The sequence below is a fragment of the Phocoena phocoena genome, chromosome 2 (assembly GCF_963924675.1).
Source record: "Phocoena phocoena chromosome 2, mPhoPho1.1, whole genome shotgun sequence".
In the NCBI taxonomy this organism is placed as follows: Eukaryota; Metazoa; Chordata; class Mammalia; order Artiodactyla; family Phocoenidae; genus Phocoena; species Phocoena phocoena.
Window position 1 is genome coordinate 141,031,402 of NC_089220.1, and position 17,262 is coordinate 141,048,663.

The 17,262-nt window shown below is 46.6% G+C and overlaps 1 protein-coding gene across 1 annotated transcript in view; it reads right to left on the minus strand.

Annotated features, from left to right (window-relative positions):
• Window positions 1–17,262, minus strand: part of HOMER2 (homer scaffold protein 2) — an 86,481-nt gene that overhangs the window by 17,286 nt on the left and 51,933 nt on the right. The window contains exon 3 of the mRNA XM_065871304.1: window positions 12,799–12,930. Within this exon, the coding sequence (XP_065727376.1) occupies window positions 12,799–12,930 (132 nt within the window). The remainder of the gene's footprint in view (window positions 1–12,798; window positions 12,931–17,262) is intronic.

A 17,262-nucleotide genomic window follows, 5' to 3' on the forward strand; every position in this document is an offset into this window, starting at 1 on the left:
GCCATGCCCTAGGTTAGGTGCTGCGGCGTGAACACTGTGTATGTATCAGATAGAGGGCGAGACTTGGGTAGCAGGAGATAGTGGCAAAGAAGTCAGCAAATAAAGCCCTGCCGGGCTTTGATAGAACAAGTTGCCTCTGGATGGAGCTTGGGGGCCTCCATTCTGTCTGTCTCCTCCTACCTGACCCTGAACATCTGGGATGACCCTTGGCTCAACTCTTGGAAACTCAGCCCAGAGCACAAACCTTCAGTTCCAATGGGCCCTTCTCTCTTTGTCCCCTGGCACCCATCATGGTGGCCCCTCCAGGTGTCCCACAGTTTTGTCTTGGGTGGGCCTACTTAGTACCCTCTTCCCCTAGACCCTCAGCATAGGCACATCTACAAGGTAAGGAGTTTAATGGCTTCTTAACAAACATTCTCTTGTTTGCTCCTCTCCATCCTCTGTAGGACAGGAATTCTTTTTTTTCTTAATATTTTATTTATTTGGTTGTGCCGGGTCTTAGTTGTGGCAGGCGGGCTCCTTAGTTGTGGCATGCTCACTCTTAGTTGTGGCACGCATGTGGGATCTAGTTCCCTGACCAGGGATCGAACACTGCATTGGGAGTGCGGAGTCTTAACCACTGTGCCACCAGGGAAGTCCCTAGGATGGGAATTCTTATGTATAGTTTCCTGAAAAGAAAATGGAGTCTTAGAGAGGTTAAAATTTGCCCATGGTCACATGGCTAGTAAATAATAAACCTGAACTTGAGCCCAGATCTGATTTCCACACAATCATCCACACATCCAGTTACTTTCGTGTGTTTATAAGAATGCCAAGAGTCTTGTCCACAGCCGTTGCTAAACACTTATTGATTGGATTTTCCATTTGCAAAGAGATGCCCTTACCTTAAAATAGAATTGTACTCACTTCCTCTTTAAAAGAAAATTCTAAAAGCTTTAACGCCATGGGAACCTTTAAGGCAAAGACAAGGCCTGAGGATTAGAATAGCAGATACAGAATGAGGGGCCCAGGCGACAAGTTCTGATTTTACAGCTCTCCTCAGCTTCACTATTTAGCTGTTCTTTTTCTCAGTTACAGAAGAGGGGCAAGGAACAACTGTCACACATACATCAAAACACACATCCTGATAGGACCTCAAGGTGACAGTGCTACTACACAGGCAGACCTCACTTTATCACATTTCACAGATACCGTGTTTTTTACAAATTGAAGGCTGGTGGCAACCCTGCATCAAGCAAGTCTATCGGTACCATTTTTCCAACAGTATTTGCTCACTTCATGTCTCTGTGTCACTAATTCTCACAATGTTTCAAACTTTCATGGTGACCTGCCATCATTGATCTTTGCTGTTACTAAAATTCAGTGACGCCTCAGATAATGGTTAGCAATTATTAGCCACAACGTATTTTTTAAATGTAGGTATATACATTGTTATTTTAGACATAATGCTAGCGCACACTTAACGGACTACAGTATAGTGTAAACATAACTTTTACATGCACTGCGAAGCCAAAAAATTTGTGTGACTTGCTTTATTGCAGGATTTGCTTTATTGCGGTGGTCTGGAACCAAATTCACAATATCTCCAAGGCACGCCTGTGAACAGTAACAGCCTAGAACATCTCAAAAAAGGGGAGAAAAGGACATGTATTCTCGACTCCTAGGGATGAGATAAGACACTCGGTTAGAATGTACAGTCTTACTGTGTACTCACAGCTACCCTGAGGTCCTCTTACTACTGTCAGTATACAAATGGGGCACAGATGGGTTTCGAAACTGGCCAAGTTCACACTGGGACTGAACACAGGCCATCTGAAGCCAGTGCTGGACACTCCGGGGCCCTATGATTTATCTGCTTAACTGCTACCTTAGCTAAGATGCCCAACTCTGACACATGCCTTTCAAATGCGGGCAAATGAACTGCTCTGTACCTTGGTTTCTTTATACATGAAATGTGGGTACTAATACACGGATCACTGGAGGATGAGAGATGGGGGCTTTGCTGGGTGTATGATAGGGGTTCAACAGAGAGAGAAGCACAGCTTCTCTGGCCTTGATTGGACTTAATACCACGAACTTTAGTAAAAGAATGTCACAAAAGGGTGAATTCATTCAGTCAAAAGTATTAACTAGTTATCTCTGTGTGCTAGGGACTGTGCTGGGTACACTGAAATACCCAAGAAAGACTTGGTTCCTGTCCTCAAAGGAATTCTGAGTCTGTAGGGGATTTCGTTTTATATTCAAATGGGTGAGAATCAAAAGAATTTTTATCAGAAAATAAGCTTAAAATGTAATGAAGTAGGATAAGCTCTACCAGATACATTTTAGGTAAATAAATAATCATTTAAAAAGAGGTGGCATTATGGGAATAGGCCCTACCATTTATATAAAAAATAGCTATGACAAAGGAGGAATCATAAATTAATGGAGAAAATTATTCAAAAATATGACTGAGATAATTTTGGTACACTGAGGGGAAATGAATTTAAATCCTTTGGCGAACCAGGAGCGTGACAAATCAACGATGGGTTAAAGGGGAAAGTTTTTTTTTTTAAATCTGGATGCAAGCAGAGTTGAACATTCATCAGACTTCTGCTTGAGGGGTGAGAGGGTAATTTTCTAAACTTGTAAGAAACAAAAGAAAATCACAAAAGTGACAGACTTGACTGCCTAACAATTCAAAGCTTTCGCATATAAAAAGAAAAAAAAAAAAACTAAATCAGAAGGGAAACAACAGCATGGGGGAAATATCTATAGCTAGGCCAGTACAACAGAAAAAGGGCCATTATCTTTAGTATAGAAAGAGTTTGTACAAATTGAAAAGGAAAATATGAAAACCCCGAGAGATAAATGGCAAAATTCAGGAATAAAAAATACAACAAGTAGGGCTTCTCTGGTGGCGCAGTGGTTGGGAGTCCGCCTGCCGATGCAGGGGACACGGGTTCGTGCCCCAGTCCGGGAAGATCCCACATGCCGCGGAGCGGCTGGGCCGGTGAGCCATGGCCGCTGAGCCTGTGCGTCCGTAGCCTGTGCTCCACAACGGGAGAGGCCACAACAGTGAGAGGCCCGCGTACCGCAAAAAAAAAAAAAAAAAATACAACAAGTAAACAGTTTATAGAGAAGATCGTTCAGCCTTGCTGGAAATGCAAAGCAAAATACTGAGGCACCGTTCTTTGCCTGCTGAATTAGCAAACGCTAAAAACAATTATAATATCCTGTGCTGGCAAAGGTATTCCTGGCAGCATTGTGACTGGTACAGCCCCACCGAGAAGCAATTTGGAAATATGTATCGTAAGTGAGAAAAAAATGTTCCTACCCACTGACCTAGTGAGATCACTTTTGGGAAACTATTCTTCAAAAATAATTGGGACTATGAAAAAAAAAAAAGGCCTTCAATATAAAGATGTTAACCTTAGCATTAACTATAATCATGAAAAACTGGAAGCAATCCAGGGCGCCCTGGGAGAAGGATGGGAGGTTTCCACTCACAGCCTCCAACTGTTGGAATGAAAGCAGTCCTCACTGAGCGAGGTGCCAAGATGACCGTCCTTTGGTGAAAAAGCCCCTCTCTCCAAGTCTTAAGCTTTCTCATATTTCCCCCCTTATTATAAAAAAAGCACACATGCTTGTACATTTAGTAAGTATAATTTAGGAAAAAATATCTTTTTAAAACCTAGAGTCCCATCACCCAGAGATAGGCATTAACCATATAAATTTTTGATTTTTTTCCTATCTGTAGACATGCATCCACTACACATATTCGTTAAAAAATAGAATACTGTACATCTGCTTTTCGAGCTACTTTTTTTTTTTTTTTGTGGTACATGGGCCTCTCACTGTTGTGGCCTCTCCCGTTGCGGAGCGCAGGCTCCGGACGCGAACGCTCAGCGGCCATGGCTCACGGGCCCAGCCACTCCGCGGCATGTGGGATCTTCCCGGACCGGGGCACGAACCCGTGTCCCCTGCATTGGCAGGCGGACTCTCAACCACTGCGCCACCAGGGAAGCCCTCGAGCTACTTTTGATATTAACGATATGACAATACTTCCATGCACTTATATGATCGCCTATTACATTACTTGAATTGCTGCACATATCACCCTGAAGGATATACTGGAGTTTATTTAATTAATTTCCTATGGCTGGACACTTAGGCTGGTGTTTTTGTCTTTCTGTTTTTGCTATTATAAGTGATGCTGCAAGGAAAATTCTTGTAGCTAATTCTCTGGACGCAGTTACAATTATTTCCTTAGAACAGATTCCTGTAAATAAAACTCATGGATCAAAGGACATTCAAACCACAAATGTTTCTTAATATAGGCCAAATTCTCATGTCTTTTCTTATTAGGATCATTTTCTATAGTTTTTAAATGTGTGGTAATAATTTTGTAATCAAAATCATCATCCTCATATATTATGATAGAAAATGAAAGACTATTGTTTTATATCATTTGTGGCTTTTTTGGCCTGGGTCTTTGAAGACCCTAGGGCAGACGCTACCTATTTGCTTATTCAAAATCCATTTCTTCTTTTCCCTTAGCTTAACAGAATCTCAATTTGTCTAGAGCAGGACATTTCCCAGGTGGTAGAGAATGAGAACTGATCTAAGCTGACCATGGTAAGACATTTGTCTGCCTCTATTTTTTTTTCCTGAAGGTGGGTGTGGGAGGGTGGCCTAGGGACCCAAGACTGATAACAGTATCCCCAAAAGAAATCTGCCAAGGGAGTTTACAGGGAGGGTTGTGGTACCACTCTCCTGCCACGAATGCAGATGTGATGGATAGAGCTTAAGAAGCCATTTTATCATCATGAGGAAAAGGATAGTCAAAGAAACAAAACACACAGAGCCCTACACCCGATATCACGGAGCCACTGTACTAATGCTGGCAACTGCCTGCCTTAGGACTTGTCTTTTGTATGAAAAGCATAAGCCCTCTTTGTTACTTGCAGCCAAAAACGTTCTAACTAGAACATATCAAAAGAATGTTCAATATCCCCCACTGAAAGAAAAATTAGCCTTTTAAATCACAAAGGTAGGAGATAGAGCAATGCTCTCACAACTACACTGAGTTAATGAAGTGAGCGTAAGGACACAAATTTGAATTTGAAATGACATAACTGAAAAGGGTCAAAAGCAAACGCCACGTATGGGTCAGGGTTTAGACGGACCAATCACAGAGCACTAGCAAGTCCACCCTGGATCACTCCGCTTCGCGGCAGAATGTGTTTCCTTCTGCCTGCAATGAGTGAGATGGACACAAACATCTCAAGGTCATATGCCAGAAACCATCTAAACTTTAACAACTGGATCATTCTTACACTTGGTTCTCCTTCCTTTGATCTCTTCAGAAGCCCTTCCTTTTGTCAGAACACGTAAGTCCCTTTTCAACATTCTTCAGTAGGCTGAGGCGTTATGCCCTCTTCAGCGGGTGGACAGACTCCCAGCTTACCTCCGGGAAAATGTAGCTCCTGTCATTTTGGAAAGCCTATATAAAGAGCAGAAAGTGTCCCTGTAATACTTTCTGGATTTTGTTGTGTAGTGGTCCTTATAAAGGGAGCAGTAAAGACAAAGGTATCTATTTTCCTCCTGGGGGGTAAAAAGAGAAGTGTGTATAAAGTGTTCTTAAATGAAAACATCCACACTGGTGTCCCTTTTTCTAGCCTAGTTATAGTGTTTGATTACCAACTCCCCTTTCAGGTCTGTGGGTGGCTGCTCTGTGAAGTCGAGAATATTCAGCCACAGCTGTCCTCTCAGCAACACACCTCGGGAACCCGTGAGGCCCAAGTTCCTCTGTGCTAATTGCCACTTGTCGAAGAGTGCCAGCCTCACATCATGGTAATTTATCAGTGTGTGGTTAATAGTTCCCTTCAAAGGGAAGGGGACAAGTTGATTTGAAACATTCTGAACAAAGGAGACATCTGAGGGCTTCTTTGGTACGGCTTTGTGACAATGGCAGGTCACAGTCACAAAGCGGGACTCCAATGCCGCTGGAGGAGACCGGGTAACTCGGGAAGACAGGGCACTCCCCTTTAATGATAGGACACCTTCTTCTGTCTGGGAAAAATTAGAAGTGGCCACATCTGGAAGCAGGCGCAGCCCAAGGTCTCTTCAGTTCTCAGGGGCACAAAGAATGGGACTTTAACAACTTGTTCTCATTTTTGTTCTGAGTTCTCCCTCCTTTCAACTCTTTTCGTTGATACGCTACCCCTTATCCTTCCTAGCTACTCTGAGTCCTCCAAAGATTGAAGAAATTGTTCCAGGCAACTGAGAGTAACCCTCAAACCATCCTAGGCTTCCGTGAAGAACTCCAGCCCTGGGTGGGATCAGGGGCCGTGGAGCCAAGGTGGGCCTAGCCAGGACACCTTCGCTGACAGAAGCCCCCCATCTGACCCTGCCCAGCAGTCTGAGGCTTCCAGGCCTATCAGTCTGGATAGGAGACACTTGGCAGGGGAGGCATTGCTCCCACCACCCCTCTTCTCCCCACCAGGCACTTCTTCAGAGGGAAAAGGCATGCAATCCCCAAGAACCACTTCAGACAGAGGTTCTGGTTAATTATTCTTTCAACAAATCACCATCATACTTGCTTCCACTTTATAGAAATTCACTCTGATCCTCACAGCACCTATTCCTCTTCCTCATTTCAGACAATGGCATCACATCATCCATCCATCCCCACCCCAGTCTTTGCCTCCCACATCAACTCACCGAGTGCCACCAGTTTAGCTCCTCAGTATTTCTTAAATCTCTCCAACTCTTACACAAGCCCTCATCATCTCTGATCTGGACTAACACAAGCGAATCTGTCTTGATGCCAGAAAATAATCCACCTAAAATGAAAATCTGATCATTTTTTTTCTTGGCTTAAAATCTTTCACAGGCCATAGGATAAAGTCCAGAAACTCTGGCATGACACAGAAGGCCTTCCAACAGCTGGCCTCTATCAGCCTTCCCCACCCCAACACCTGGGCAACCCTGTTAACAGTGAACCGTTTGCAGTTTCCCTCACACAGTGTCAGGATTTTGCCTGTACTCCTCCCGTTGTCTGGAGGATGATGGAAAAAGGAAATCCTCCCTGTGGCACGACGTGGAACATCTCATTGTCCGGTGTGCACAGGAGAGGTGACCTGGAGTTGGAGTCTACACTGAACCCTGGGGAAATGGTTAAGGGCCTAGCTGCATGGGAGGGATTGGGAAGAAATCAAGCTGGAGGGGTAGTGACAAAGAGATCTGGGAAATGGCTACAACAATGGGCCCAAATCGAACCAGAGCCTGGAGATATTCACGTTCCCCATGAATGCTTGCAATGGACTGAAAGTCTGTGTCTCCCTCAAATTCATATGTGGCAATCCTAACCCTCAGTGGGATGGACTAGGAGGTGGAGCCTTTGGGAGGTGACTGGGTCATAAGGATGGAGCCCTCATGGCTGGGAATAATGCCCTTATAAAAGAGACCGCAGGGCTTCCCTAGTGGCGCAGTGGTTGAGAGTCCACCTGCCGATGCAGGGGACATGGGTTCATGCCCCGGTCCGGGAAGATCCCACATGCCGCGGAGTGGCTGGGCCCATGAGCCATGGCCGCTGAGCCTGCGCGTCCGGAGCCTGTGTTCCGCATCGGGAAAGGCCACAACAGTGAGAGGCCTGCGTACCGCAAAAAAAAAAAAAGAGACCACAGAGAGCATTCTTGCCCTCTTTTCATCATGTGAAAATACAATGAAAAGCTGACAGTCTGCAACTTGGAAGAGCGCCTTCACCTGACTTGACCATGCTAGCTCCCTGATCTCAGACTCCAGCCTCCAGCATTATGAGAGGCTGTCCACAGCAAAGGAATCCATAAACAAGACAAAAAGACAACCCTGAGAATGGGAGAAAATATTTGCAAACGAAGCAACTGACAAAGGATTAATCTCCAAAATATACAAACAGCTCATGCAGCTCAATATCAAAAAAAAAAAAATGGGCAGAAGATGTAAATAGACATTTCTCCAAGGAAGGCATACAGGTGGCCAAGAGGCACATGAAAAGATGCTCAACATCACTAATTATCAGAGAAATGCAAATCAAAACTACAGTGACGGAGCACCTCACACCGGTCACAATGGCCATCATCAAAAAATCTACAAACAATAAATGCTGGAGAGGGTATGGAGAAAAGGGAACCCTCTTGTACTGTTGGTGGGAATGCAAATTAATACAGCCACTATGGAGAACAGTATGGAGGTTCCTTAAAAAACTAAAAATAGGGCTTCCCTGGTGGCGCAGTGGTTTAGAGTCCGCCTGCCGATGCAGGGGACGCAGGTTCGTGCCCCGGTCCGAGAAGATCCCACATGCCGCGGAGCGTCTGGGCCCATGAGCCGTGGCCGCTGAGCCTGCGCGTCCAGAGCCTGTGCTCCGCAACGGGAGAGGCCACAACAGTGAGAGGCCCGCGTACCGCAAAAAAAAAAAAAAAAAAAAAAAAACTAAAAATAGAATTACCATATGACCCAGCAATCCACTACTGGGCATATACCCTGAGAAAACCATAATTCAAAAAGACACATGCACCCTAATGTTCACTGCAGCACTATTTACAATAGCCAGGACATGGAAGCAACCTAAATGCCCATCAACAGAGGAATGGATAAAGAAGATGTGGTACATATATACAATGCAACATTACTCAGCCATGAAAAGGAATGAAATTGGGTCATTTGTTGAGATGTGGATGGACCTAGAGACTGTCATACAGAGTGAAGTAAGAAAGAGAAAGACGAATATCATATATTAACGCATATATGTGGAATCTGGAAAAATGGTATAGATGATCTTATACCATTTTTATGCAAAGCAGAAACCGAGGCACAGACGTAGAGAACAAATGTATGGATACCAAGGCGGAAAGGGGGGGGGTGGGAGGAACTGAGAGATTGGGATTGACATATATACACTATTGATACTATGTATAAAATAGATAACTAATGAGGACCTACTGTATAGCACAGGGAACTCTACTCAGTGCTCTGTGGTGACCTAAATGGGAAGGAAATCCAAAAAAGAGGGGATATATGTATATGTATAGCTGACTCACTTTGCTGTACAGTAGAAACTAACACAACATTGTAAGGCAACTATACTCCAATAAAAATTAATTATAAAAAAAAAAAAGAACTGTGAGAGGCTGTTGTTTAAATACCCAGTCTATGGTATTTTGTTATAATAGCCTGAACAGACCAAGACAATGCTCTTCGGAAGCCTCCACCCTCCAGCAAAAAGAATCCTTAGAACTAGGGGCAGGAAGGCTGCTCTATGGGTACCCAGTCATTCTCTTCCCCAGGCAGCCTGGCCCTGGCTCAAAAGGCTTACGGACACACTGGCCTTGGTGCCGGGGAGAGACTGTGGCGTGGCCTTGACAATACCTACTCCTGTCATGGCCACCCTGACCTCTGGCCCCGTTGAGTATCAACTGCCAACAGCAGTGACCCACCCTGAGGCCCTGATTCTGCATCACACTTCTAAGTGACCAGCCAGCTCCCTGGTGGAAAGCTGATTACGCAGGGCCCTTCCTCCAGAGCACACAGTAATTTACCCTCACCAGGACAGACGTATACTACGAACTGTCATGCCTCCCGAACCCCCAACCCACAAACTTACTTAATGCCTTCTGTACCACACAGCACCACCTCCAACTGTAAGGCCAACTGGCCCGAGGCAGGGGAACACAATCAGATTCACAGGTTGCATCAGACCGAAATTCCCCGGACCACCCAGTTCCAGAAACTGCCCTGGAGACATTGCGGACCACCACCCAGTTCCAGGAACTGACCTGGGGACTTTGAACCCAGCCCAGCCTTCCCGCCTTTCGAGGGGCGGGACTAACGGTCCCCGAGGATACCCGAAAAGACCACCAAATAAGGAATACCCTGCGCCCTCCCAGATTCACCACACCCCTTTCCTTTCTTCCCCTATAAAATCTTGCCCAACCCTCGCCCGGTGCGACTTCTCTGGCCCCTTTCTCTCGGACCAGTGAACCTCGCCCGGGAGCGCTCCCTCATAAAGCTCACTTGAAGCTTTCCTCTGTTTTGTGGTGCCGTTTGTTAAGATCCGACCTTACACCAACCAACCAACCAACCAACTTCTCTGCAAATGAAATGAAGCAAGGTCTACTTGCCACAGGATTCTGGATCCTCCCACAAACCTTATCAGCAGAAGCAGCAGGCCTTCCAGAACTCCGCTGTGCTGCCTGCTAGAACACCACATCTTGCAGAGTTGTGGGGCGTGATGCTTCTCCTCAGAGCCGCAGTCCAGGGACTGAGGGATCAGGGATGGAGATGACATCTCCCATGTCTATACTCCGTGAGCTACCCTTAATATTTCTGCTTCCTGCCCCATGTCGCTGAGCCCTGGGGATCTGGAGATTTTAGTACCCAGGAAAGGATGCTTCTAGGAGTGGGTGGCGTAAGAGAATGTGTGGCGTGCCACCAGGCCATTTTGGGTTTCTTGGGCTTCTAGGGAACAGCATACCCCACAACAGACTGTGGGGTACCCTTCCTTAGGGGGCTTGTTTGTGGCTGGGTCTGTGGGCTGGAGGCCTCCTTAGAAATGTGCATGTGTGTGTATGTGGTGTACAAACACACATGCACACACACTGGACAAATGAAAGGTGCATTTAGCAAGTTCCTGCCAGGGTGGCTGCCTGATTCATCTTAAACCCCCTGTGAAAATAGTCCTTAGTGTACACAGGGAACCCAAGCAACCAAGTCTGTACTAAGCAGCTCTGTCAATTCCCCAGGCGTCTGGAATTCTGTAAGGCCCTCTGGGGACGGGACCACAGCTCTGCATCCTTGGTGCCCAGCACGGTGTCGGCACAGCAGGAGCTCAATAAACACCTGCCCAGCAGTCAGTGGGACGGTCAAGGCAATGGCCTAGAACTCCTTTAGCCAAGATTCCCAAAGCCAGCCTGGCTCCAGCCCTTCCTGGATTTTCAACTCTCTCTTGGATTCCTTGAGACACTCATAGTCTTCCAGTAAGTTCTTGTGTCACATAAACTAGGCAGTCTTGTTTTTTGTTTTTGTTTTGTTTTTCTGGCTGCGTCGGGACACGAGGGATCTTAGTTCCCCGACCAGGGATTGAACCCGGGTCCCCTGCAGTGGAAGCACGGAATCCTAACCACTGGACCGCCAGGCAAGTCCCTAGTCAGTCTTGCTTTTAACCAGTACGTTTTCAATACCTACACAGGACTCTCCCCCATCCTAAAAGGAAGGCTATTCTCCTAAAACAAGCTTCTGGCCCCTTCAATCGGCCAGGTGAGGCCTCTCAGAGGTGGTCAGTTTGTTTCCTCGGTCCTTGGGCTTCTCCAAGTCTGTGGTCAGTCGTGCCCTGCTCCTTAACACCTTTTTAACTATCCACAGAGCGTGTCCCAGACCCCTTGGAAAGCAAAGCAAAGCTATAAACGCTCTCCCTAGAAAAAAAGCAACACACACACAAAACACTGTGTGACATTTTAAGGGTTGTGGGGACTCCAAGTTAAGAACTTATGATCCTATGACATATAAGAAATATGTATCTTGTCTTCCTCCACGGTTCCTGGCTCACAGCTCCTGAGCGCTAAGAGCAATGCGAGCATCTTTTGTCACAATATTTGGTTTCTTGTCCTCAGTTCTGAGTTCAGAGCCATAAAGGTGAAATGGGTATCTTATTATTCATAACAAGCCCCTTTCTGTCAAAACTGGCTTTATGTCAATGAGGTGACTTTTGCAAAGGACCTAAGGATGGGGGGCTGGTTTCCAGGGGAACCAATCATGAATAAGAGGGGTGAAACTTTCAGTCCCTCTGGGGAGGGGAGAGGGCTGGAGGCTGAATCAATTACCAGTGGTCAGTGATGGAATCAATCATGCCTAATTAATAAAGCCTCCATAAAACCCTAAAAGGATGGGTTTGGAGAGCTTCCGGGTGGGTGAACATGTAGAGATTTGGGGAGAGTGGCAGACTTCAGCAGGGGCGTGGAAGCTCCGTCCTTTCCCCATACCTTGCCCTATGTCTCTTCCATCCAGCTGTTCCTGAGTTGTACCCCTTTATAATAAACTGGTAACCTAGTAAGTAAAATGTTCCTCTTTCTATAAGCAGCTCTAGCAAATTAATTGAACCTTAGGAGGGGGTCACTGGAACCTCTGATCTATAGCTGGTTATTCAGAAGCACAGGTGACACCCTGGGCTTACAACTGAAGTCTGAAGTTGGGGGGGATCTTGCAGGACTGAGCCCTTCACCTGTGGGATTGGATGATTCCTCCAGGTAGGCAGTGTCAGAATCGAGTTGCATCGCAGGACACCCATCTGGGGTCTGAGAAGTGCTTGGTGCTTCGGGGTACCCCTCCCCCCCACCCACATGCATGTTGGAAATTGGGAGCAGAAACCTTTTAAAACTCTTACTGAGCGTGAGTCACCTTACTCCCCCTCTCTGAGGGCTCCAACCAGAGTCAGTGACACTGATGGCTGTCAGACACATCCTGGGTGCAGGAGCCGGGCGGACACCTGGGGAAGGAAGACTGGCAAGGCTGCGTCCTGGGGCTACACCTCAGGCTGTGAAGCAGCATTGTTAGAGATGTTTTCCTTCTCTAAACAACATCTCCATTTTCAAGGAAACTGATGTTTCTAAAAGGTCATCTGGTTTGGCAGCCCTGCAGCGCCAGAGGGGAGAAAACTGAAGGCCAGAGAGGAATCTGCTCAACCAGTAGTAGCAGCACCCGATCCCTCAGCAAGCAATTACCTACTGCATGAGAAGAGCACTGGACGCGGCACCCACGGCGCTGCGGGAAGGACCACATTACCTTTGTCAGCTGCTGCTCCGAGGAAAACCCCAAACCAAACACCGTGTTGGCTCTGCTGTCGGCCCACTGCCCAAATTTCTGCGATGTTTTGGTGAAAGTCATATTGGGTGTGATTGTGCTGTTTATGATCACCTGCAGCGAAACAGCCCAAAGAGTCGACATTTAAACACTGAATTAGACACCAAAGTAGCTCCTTAAAAACTCCTCTGTTGGCAAAGCTAGTAGGTAAAGCCTGCATCCCCACTGTTATATCTGGTCCTGAGTTCTTCCTCTCCTGGCACATCCCACGCTGAGTCATATACACACAACCATGATAACAGGCAATTGCAGAGACTTAAAAACAGACAGTCAGCCTAAAATAAGATCTCACAGGTTATCAGTGGGAGAAAGTCTCTCCTAGGTAGAGAACAGTTTCCAAAACTGCTACTTTTTTCCCCAAAGGTGTCGCACATCCGATTGCCCTTAACGGCCAGCCATGTCACACATCCTCTGAAGAACCACGCTGCCTACCTTTTTTAAGTGCCTGGAGCCCCCGGGGTCCAGCTCAAACCATTTAAAATTTCCATGAGCAATGGGGGCTTGCTGCTTCCCCACGGGAAAGAAAAGGTACACTCTAATTGGGATAATTTGTGGAGGGTTAATTTACAGACTAATCAGACAGGTGTGAGCTGGGTGTATGGACAGTGCAGGGACCTGGTGCTAGCTGCTGCCACCTCTCCTTGGCTTTAAAGGATGAGGGGGTGAAGAGGCTATGGGATGTGGAAGGAGAGAGTCATGGAGCACAGGCTCCCTTAACAAGAGAGGAGACCTTCTGTTGAGGGACACACCAGCACATGGTGACCTCACAAGAGAGGGAGCCAGTGGGACAAATGCCCTCGCCTCTGCCGTTCTGACTTCCCGCCACTGGCCAAACCCAACCAGAAGCCAGAGGCCCCACAAGCCCACTGATGTCATCTGCGGGTCAGCCCCTCAGGGACCAGAGCAGGGTGAAGAAGAGTAGAGGATGAATGTGGAGGTAAAAGGATGATATCCAGCACACAGTACATTCATTCATTCAACAAACATTCACTGAACATTCACCATATACCTGGTATTCTGCTAACCAAAGACACAAAGAGGAAGGAGTCAAGATTCCTGGTCTTCAAGTTGCAGGTAGTCACGAAGAGGGTAGAGACATGTAAGTAATCACTAAACAATTGATCAGTGTTATAAAGTATCAATAACAAGCTCACTCGGCAGAAATCCTTGGCAGCCTGAATACTAAATTACTGAAGACTAAAAAAACTACTTATATCAGCTCTTAAGTCTTACAACAAGCCTATGAGGTATGACTACCACCTTCATTTCACAGGAGAAACTGAGTCGGCAAGTAGCAAAGCCTAGAGGTAAAACCCAGATTGTCTGACTCAAAGTCCTGTATTCTGAACTTCTGTATGACGTGCTTCTCCTGTTCTTGCCCCAGCTATGAAGTACTGATGCCTTCGCCGCACTCCAGGTTGCTTTTCCTTCCTGTGCTAGTTCCTCTAATTCTCAAGACTGTGTGAGCTAAGAGACTTTTATCACATGTTTTTCAGATAACTGAATGCAACAGTTAGTAAAGAGCTCTGCCTGCTGTCACTGGACACTATCAAAAAATGGGGGCAGGGCTTCCCTGGTGGCGCAGTGGTTGAGAGTCCACCTGCCGATGCAGGGGACACGGGTTCGTGCCCCGGTCCGGGAAGATCCCACATGCCGTGGAGCGGCTAGGCCTGTGAGCTATGGCCGCTGAGCCTGCGCGTCTGGAGCCTGTGCTCCGCAACGGGAGAGGCCACAACAGTGAGAGGCCCGCGTACAGCAAAAAAAAAAAAAAAAAAGCAGCAAGACGGACAGCTGGGGCAATCAAGCCATTAAGAAGTGGTCAATCCCAGGACCCTCTTCTTTCACTTCCCACTAACATGGAAACTCTGTCCTGTGCTACGCTTGGCTCAACCCACCAACACCAAGTCCTCCTGAGAAGTTGGGCAGATCGAAGCTTCTAAGGACACATTCCTTCTGTGCGTGTTCCTCTTGGGTTCCCAAATCATTTCTGGCTAACTGCGCTTGCACCTGGAATCCACCTTATTGCCTGTTTCTCTTTGAGGCTCTGACTCATTTCTGACTTTCACCCTCCTCAAGCATGCAAGAAGTGAAAGGAAGTGGACACATATGACCTTTTGTCTACTCTGGGTCTGCTACGGTTGAGTGCCCAGTGCAGTTGTGTGAATGGGAGGGATATTCTGGGGGTGGGGGTGAGGAGATGGGACCTGAGGGAGGTTTAGTTCTGGCCAGGTGAATGGACCCCTCTCTTGTGAGACTGGAGAGAATGAGGGAGGTTGAGTTTGACGGACATAAGCTACAAGCTCAATGTCACTAGGAATGTGGAAACTGCATTACCATTACTACTATATACTCACCAAATTCAAAATATGTCTGATGATACCAAGGGTGGGGGTGAGGATGTGGGGCAATGGGTGCTCTCACATATTGGCAAAATCACTTTGAAAAATAATGTGGCTTTCTCTGATAAAGTTTAAAATGCACATTCCCTACCACCCAGCAATTCCACTCCTAAGTATATATCTGAGAGAAACCTTTGCATAGGTACACAAGGAGAAATGCACAAGGATGTTCACAGTCGCCGTGTTTGCAAACATAAATGTCTACCACCAGCAGAATGGATAAATTATGGTATATTCATACAACGAAATACTACCTAGCAGTGAAAATTAACCAAAGCTATAGGTATCATCACGGATGACGACAAAAACTTAAGTTAAAAAAAAGTCACAAAAGAAGACATACAGTATAGGTCTCCGTATGATTCTATTTATGTAAAAATCAAAAACAGGCATAACTAAATAATATATTTAGGGCAAGGGTCAACAATTATAGCCCTCAGGCCAAATCCTGCCTGTTTTTGTAAATAAAGTTTTATTGGTACACAGCTTCACCCATTCAGGTACATATTGGCCTCTGGCCATTTCCTTGCTATTGATACAAAAGAAAAGTTGAAGAGCTGTGAAAGAGATTGTACAGCTCATAAGAAAATTACTATCAGGCCCTTTAGAGAAAAAGTTTGCCAACTTCTGGCTTAGGGATATATACACAGGTGGCAAAAGTATAAAGGAAGGCAAGGGAATGTTTAACACGAATTTCAAGAAAGTGGTAACCTCTTGCAGGGTGGACGGCAGGTGCCTCTATTAGGGAGAGGTCCAGAAAGGGACCTCTGAAGGACTAGTAAAGGACAGACTTCCTCAGTTGGGTGTTGGGTACATGAGTATTTGCTTTGTTATCAGACATTAAATGACACAGATAAACAGTTAAAAATAAAGCACATGCAAAGCTATAACAAAGCTGTCAGGGAGACGAATCCCCCGTGGGAGCAGAAGCTTGTGAAAAGGGAAGGCGGTGCCCTGTGCATGGGGACACTGGAAAACCGTGTTGGGGTCAGAGGAAGTGGCTGGACCTGTGGGTTCTGGCCTCAGGTAAGCGGGGGGAGGCTCAGCAGACTCTGGGGTCACAGGAGTGGAGGATGTCACCCAGCAAGAGAGGACAGAGTTTCAAGGGAAGAGGCCTGGGTAGAAAATGACTTTAGAAGCACCAAGGCAGGGCCTGAGGAGTGAAGGCACGCAGAAGGGACAGTCAGGAGGGAACAAGGAAGAATGAGGCCTTGGGTGTGGAGAGAAAGGGCACGCATGGGTGTTCGATGAAGCAGACGGACTCAGCAGGACCAGAACTGGTGCCTGCCTGGGGACTTGGGAAGGCCGGGGTGGGGGGGCCGGGGGGGCAGGGGAGCACCCTTAGAAAGTGAAGCTCAGAAGGATGAAGGGGCTGCTTTAAAGCACAACCTTTAATATGGGCTCCTGACCCCTATGCCCACCCCCTTCCTCTTTTTTGTGAATTCTCTCTGAAACGTTCATGGAGGAAAAAATAAAAGAGACTCCCCAGTAAAAGACTCAGTTCCTGCAGATCACTGGAACCCACTTCTCAGACAATGCACAGAGCACATGCAACCAAGAGGTACCTGGAAGAAGCAAAAAGCTAAGCTCCTCCAGTCCCTAGTGCAGCTCGGGCTTCAGAGGAAGCTGGAGGCAGGCCCCCTGGTTCCTATTCAGGGCAAGTCCCCAAATCCACAGAGATGGAAGTCAGAACGCAGAAGAGGCTGGGGACGAGTTACAGCAATTAAAAGACTTGTTGCCTGCTTCCAGGAAAGGTATTAATAGATGCTTTTATTCTTTTTTTTTTAAAACCATAGTCAGGGAAGAAGAGAAACCAACATTCATTGAAAATCCTACTGTGTGCTGAGAACCTTCCATATGTCTGCTCCCTTAACAGAAGGTGCTCTGTATTTATCCAAAAGGGGAAACTAAGGACTTCGCTGGAGGTCCAGTGGTTAGGACTTCGCCTTCCAATGCAGGGGGTGTGGGTTTTATCCCTGGTTGGGGA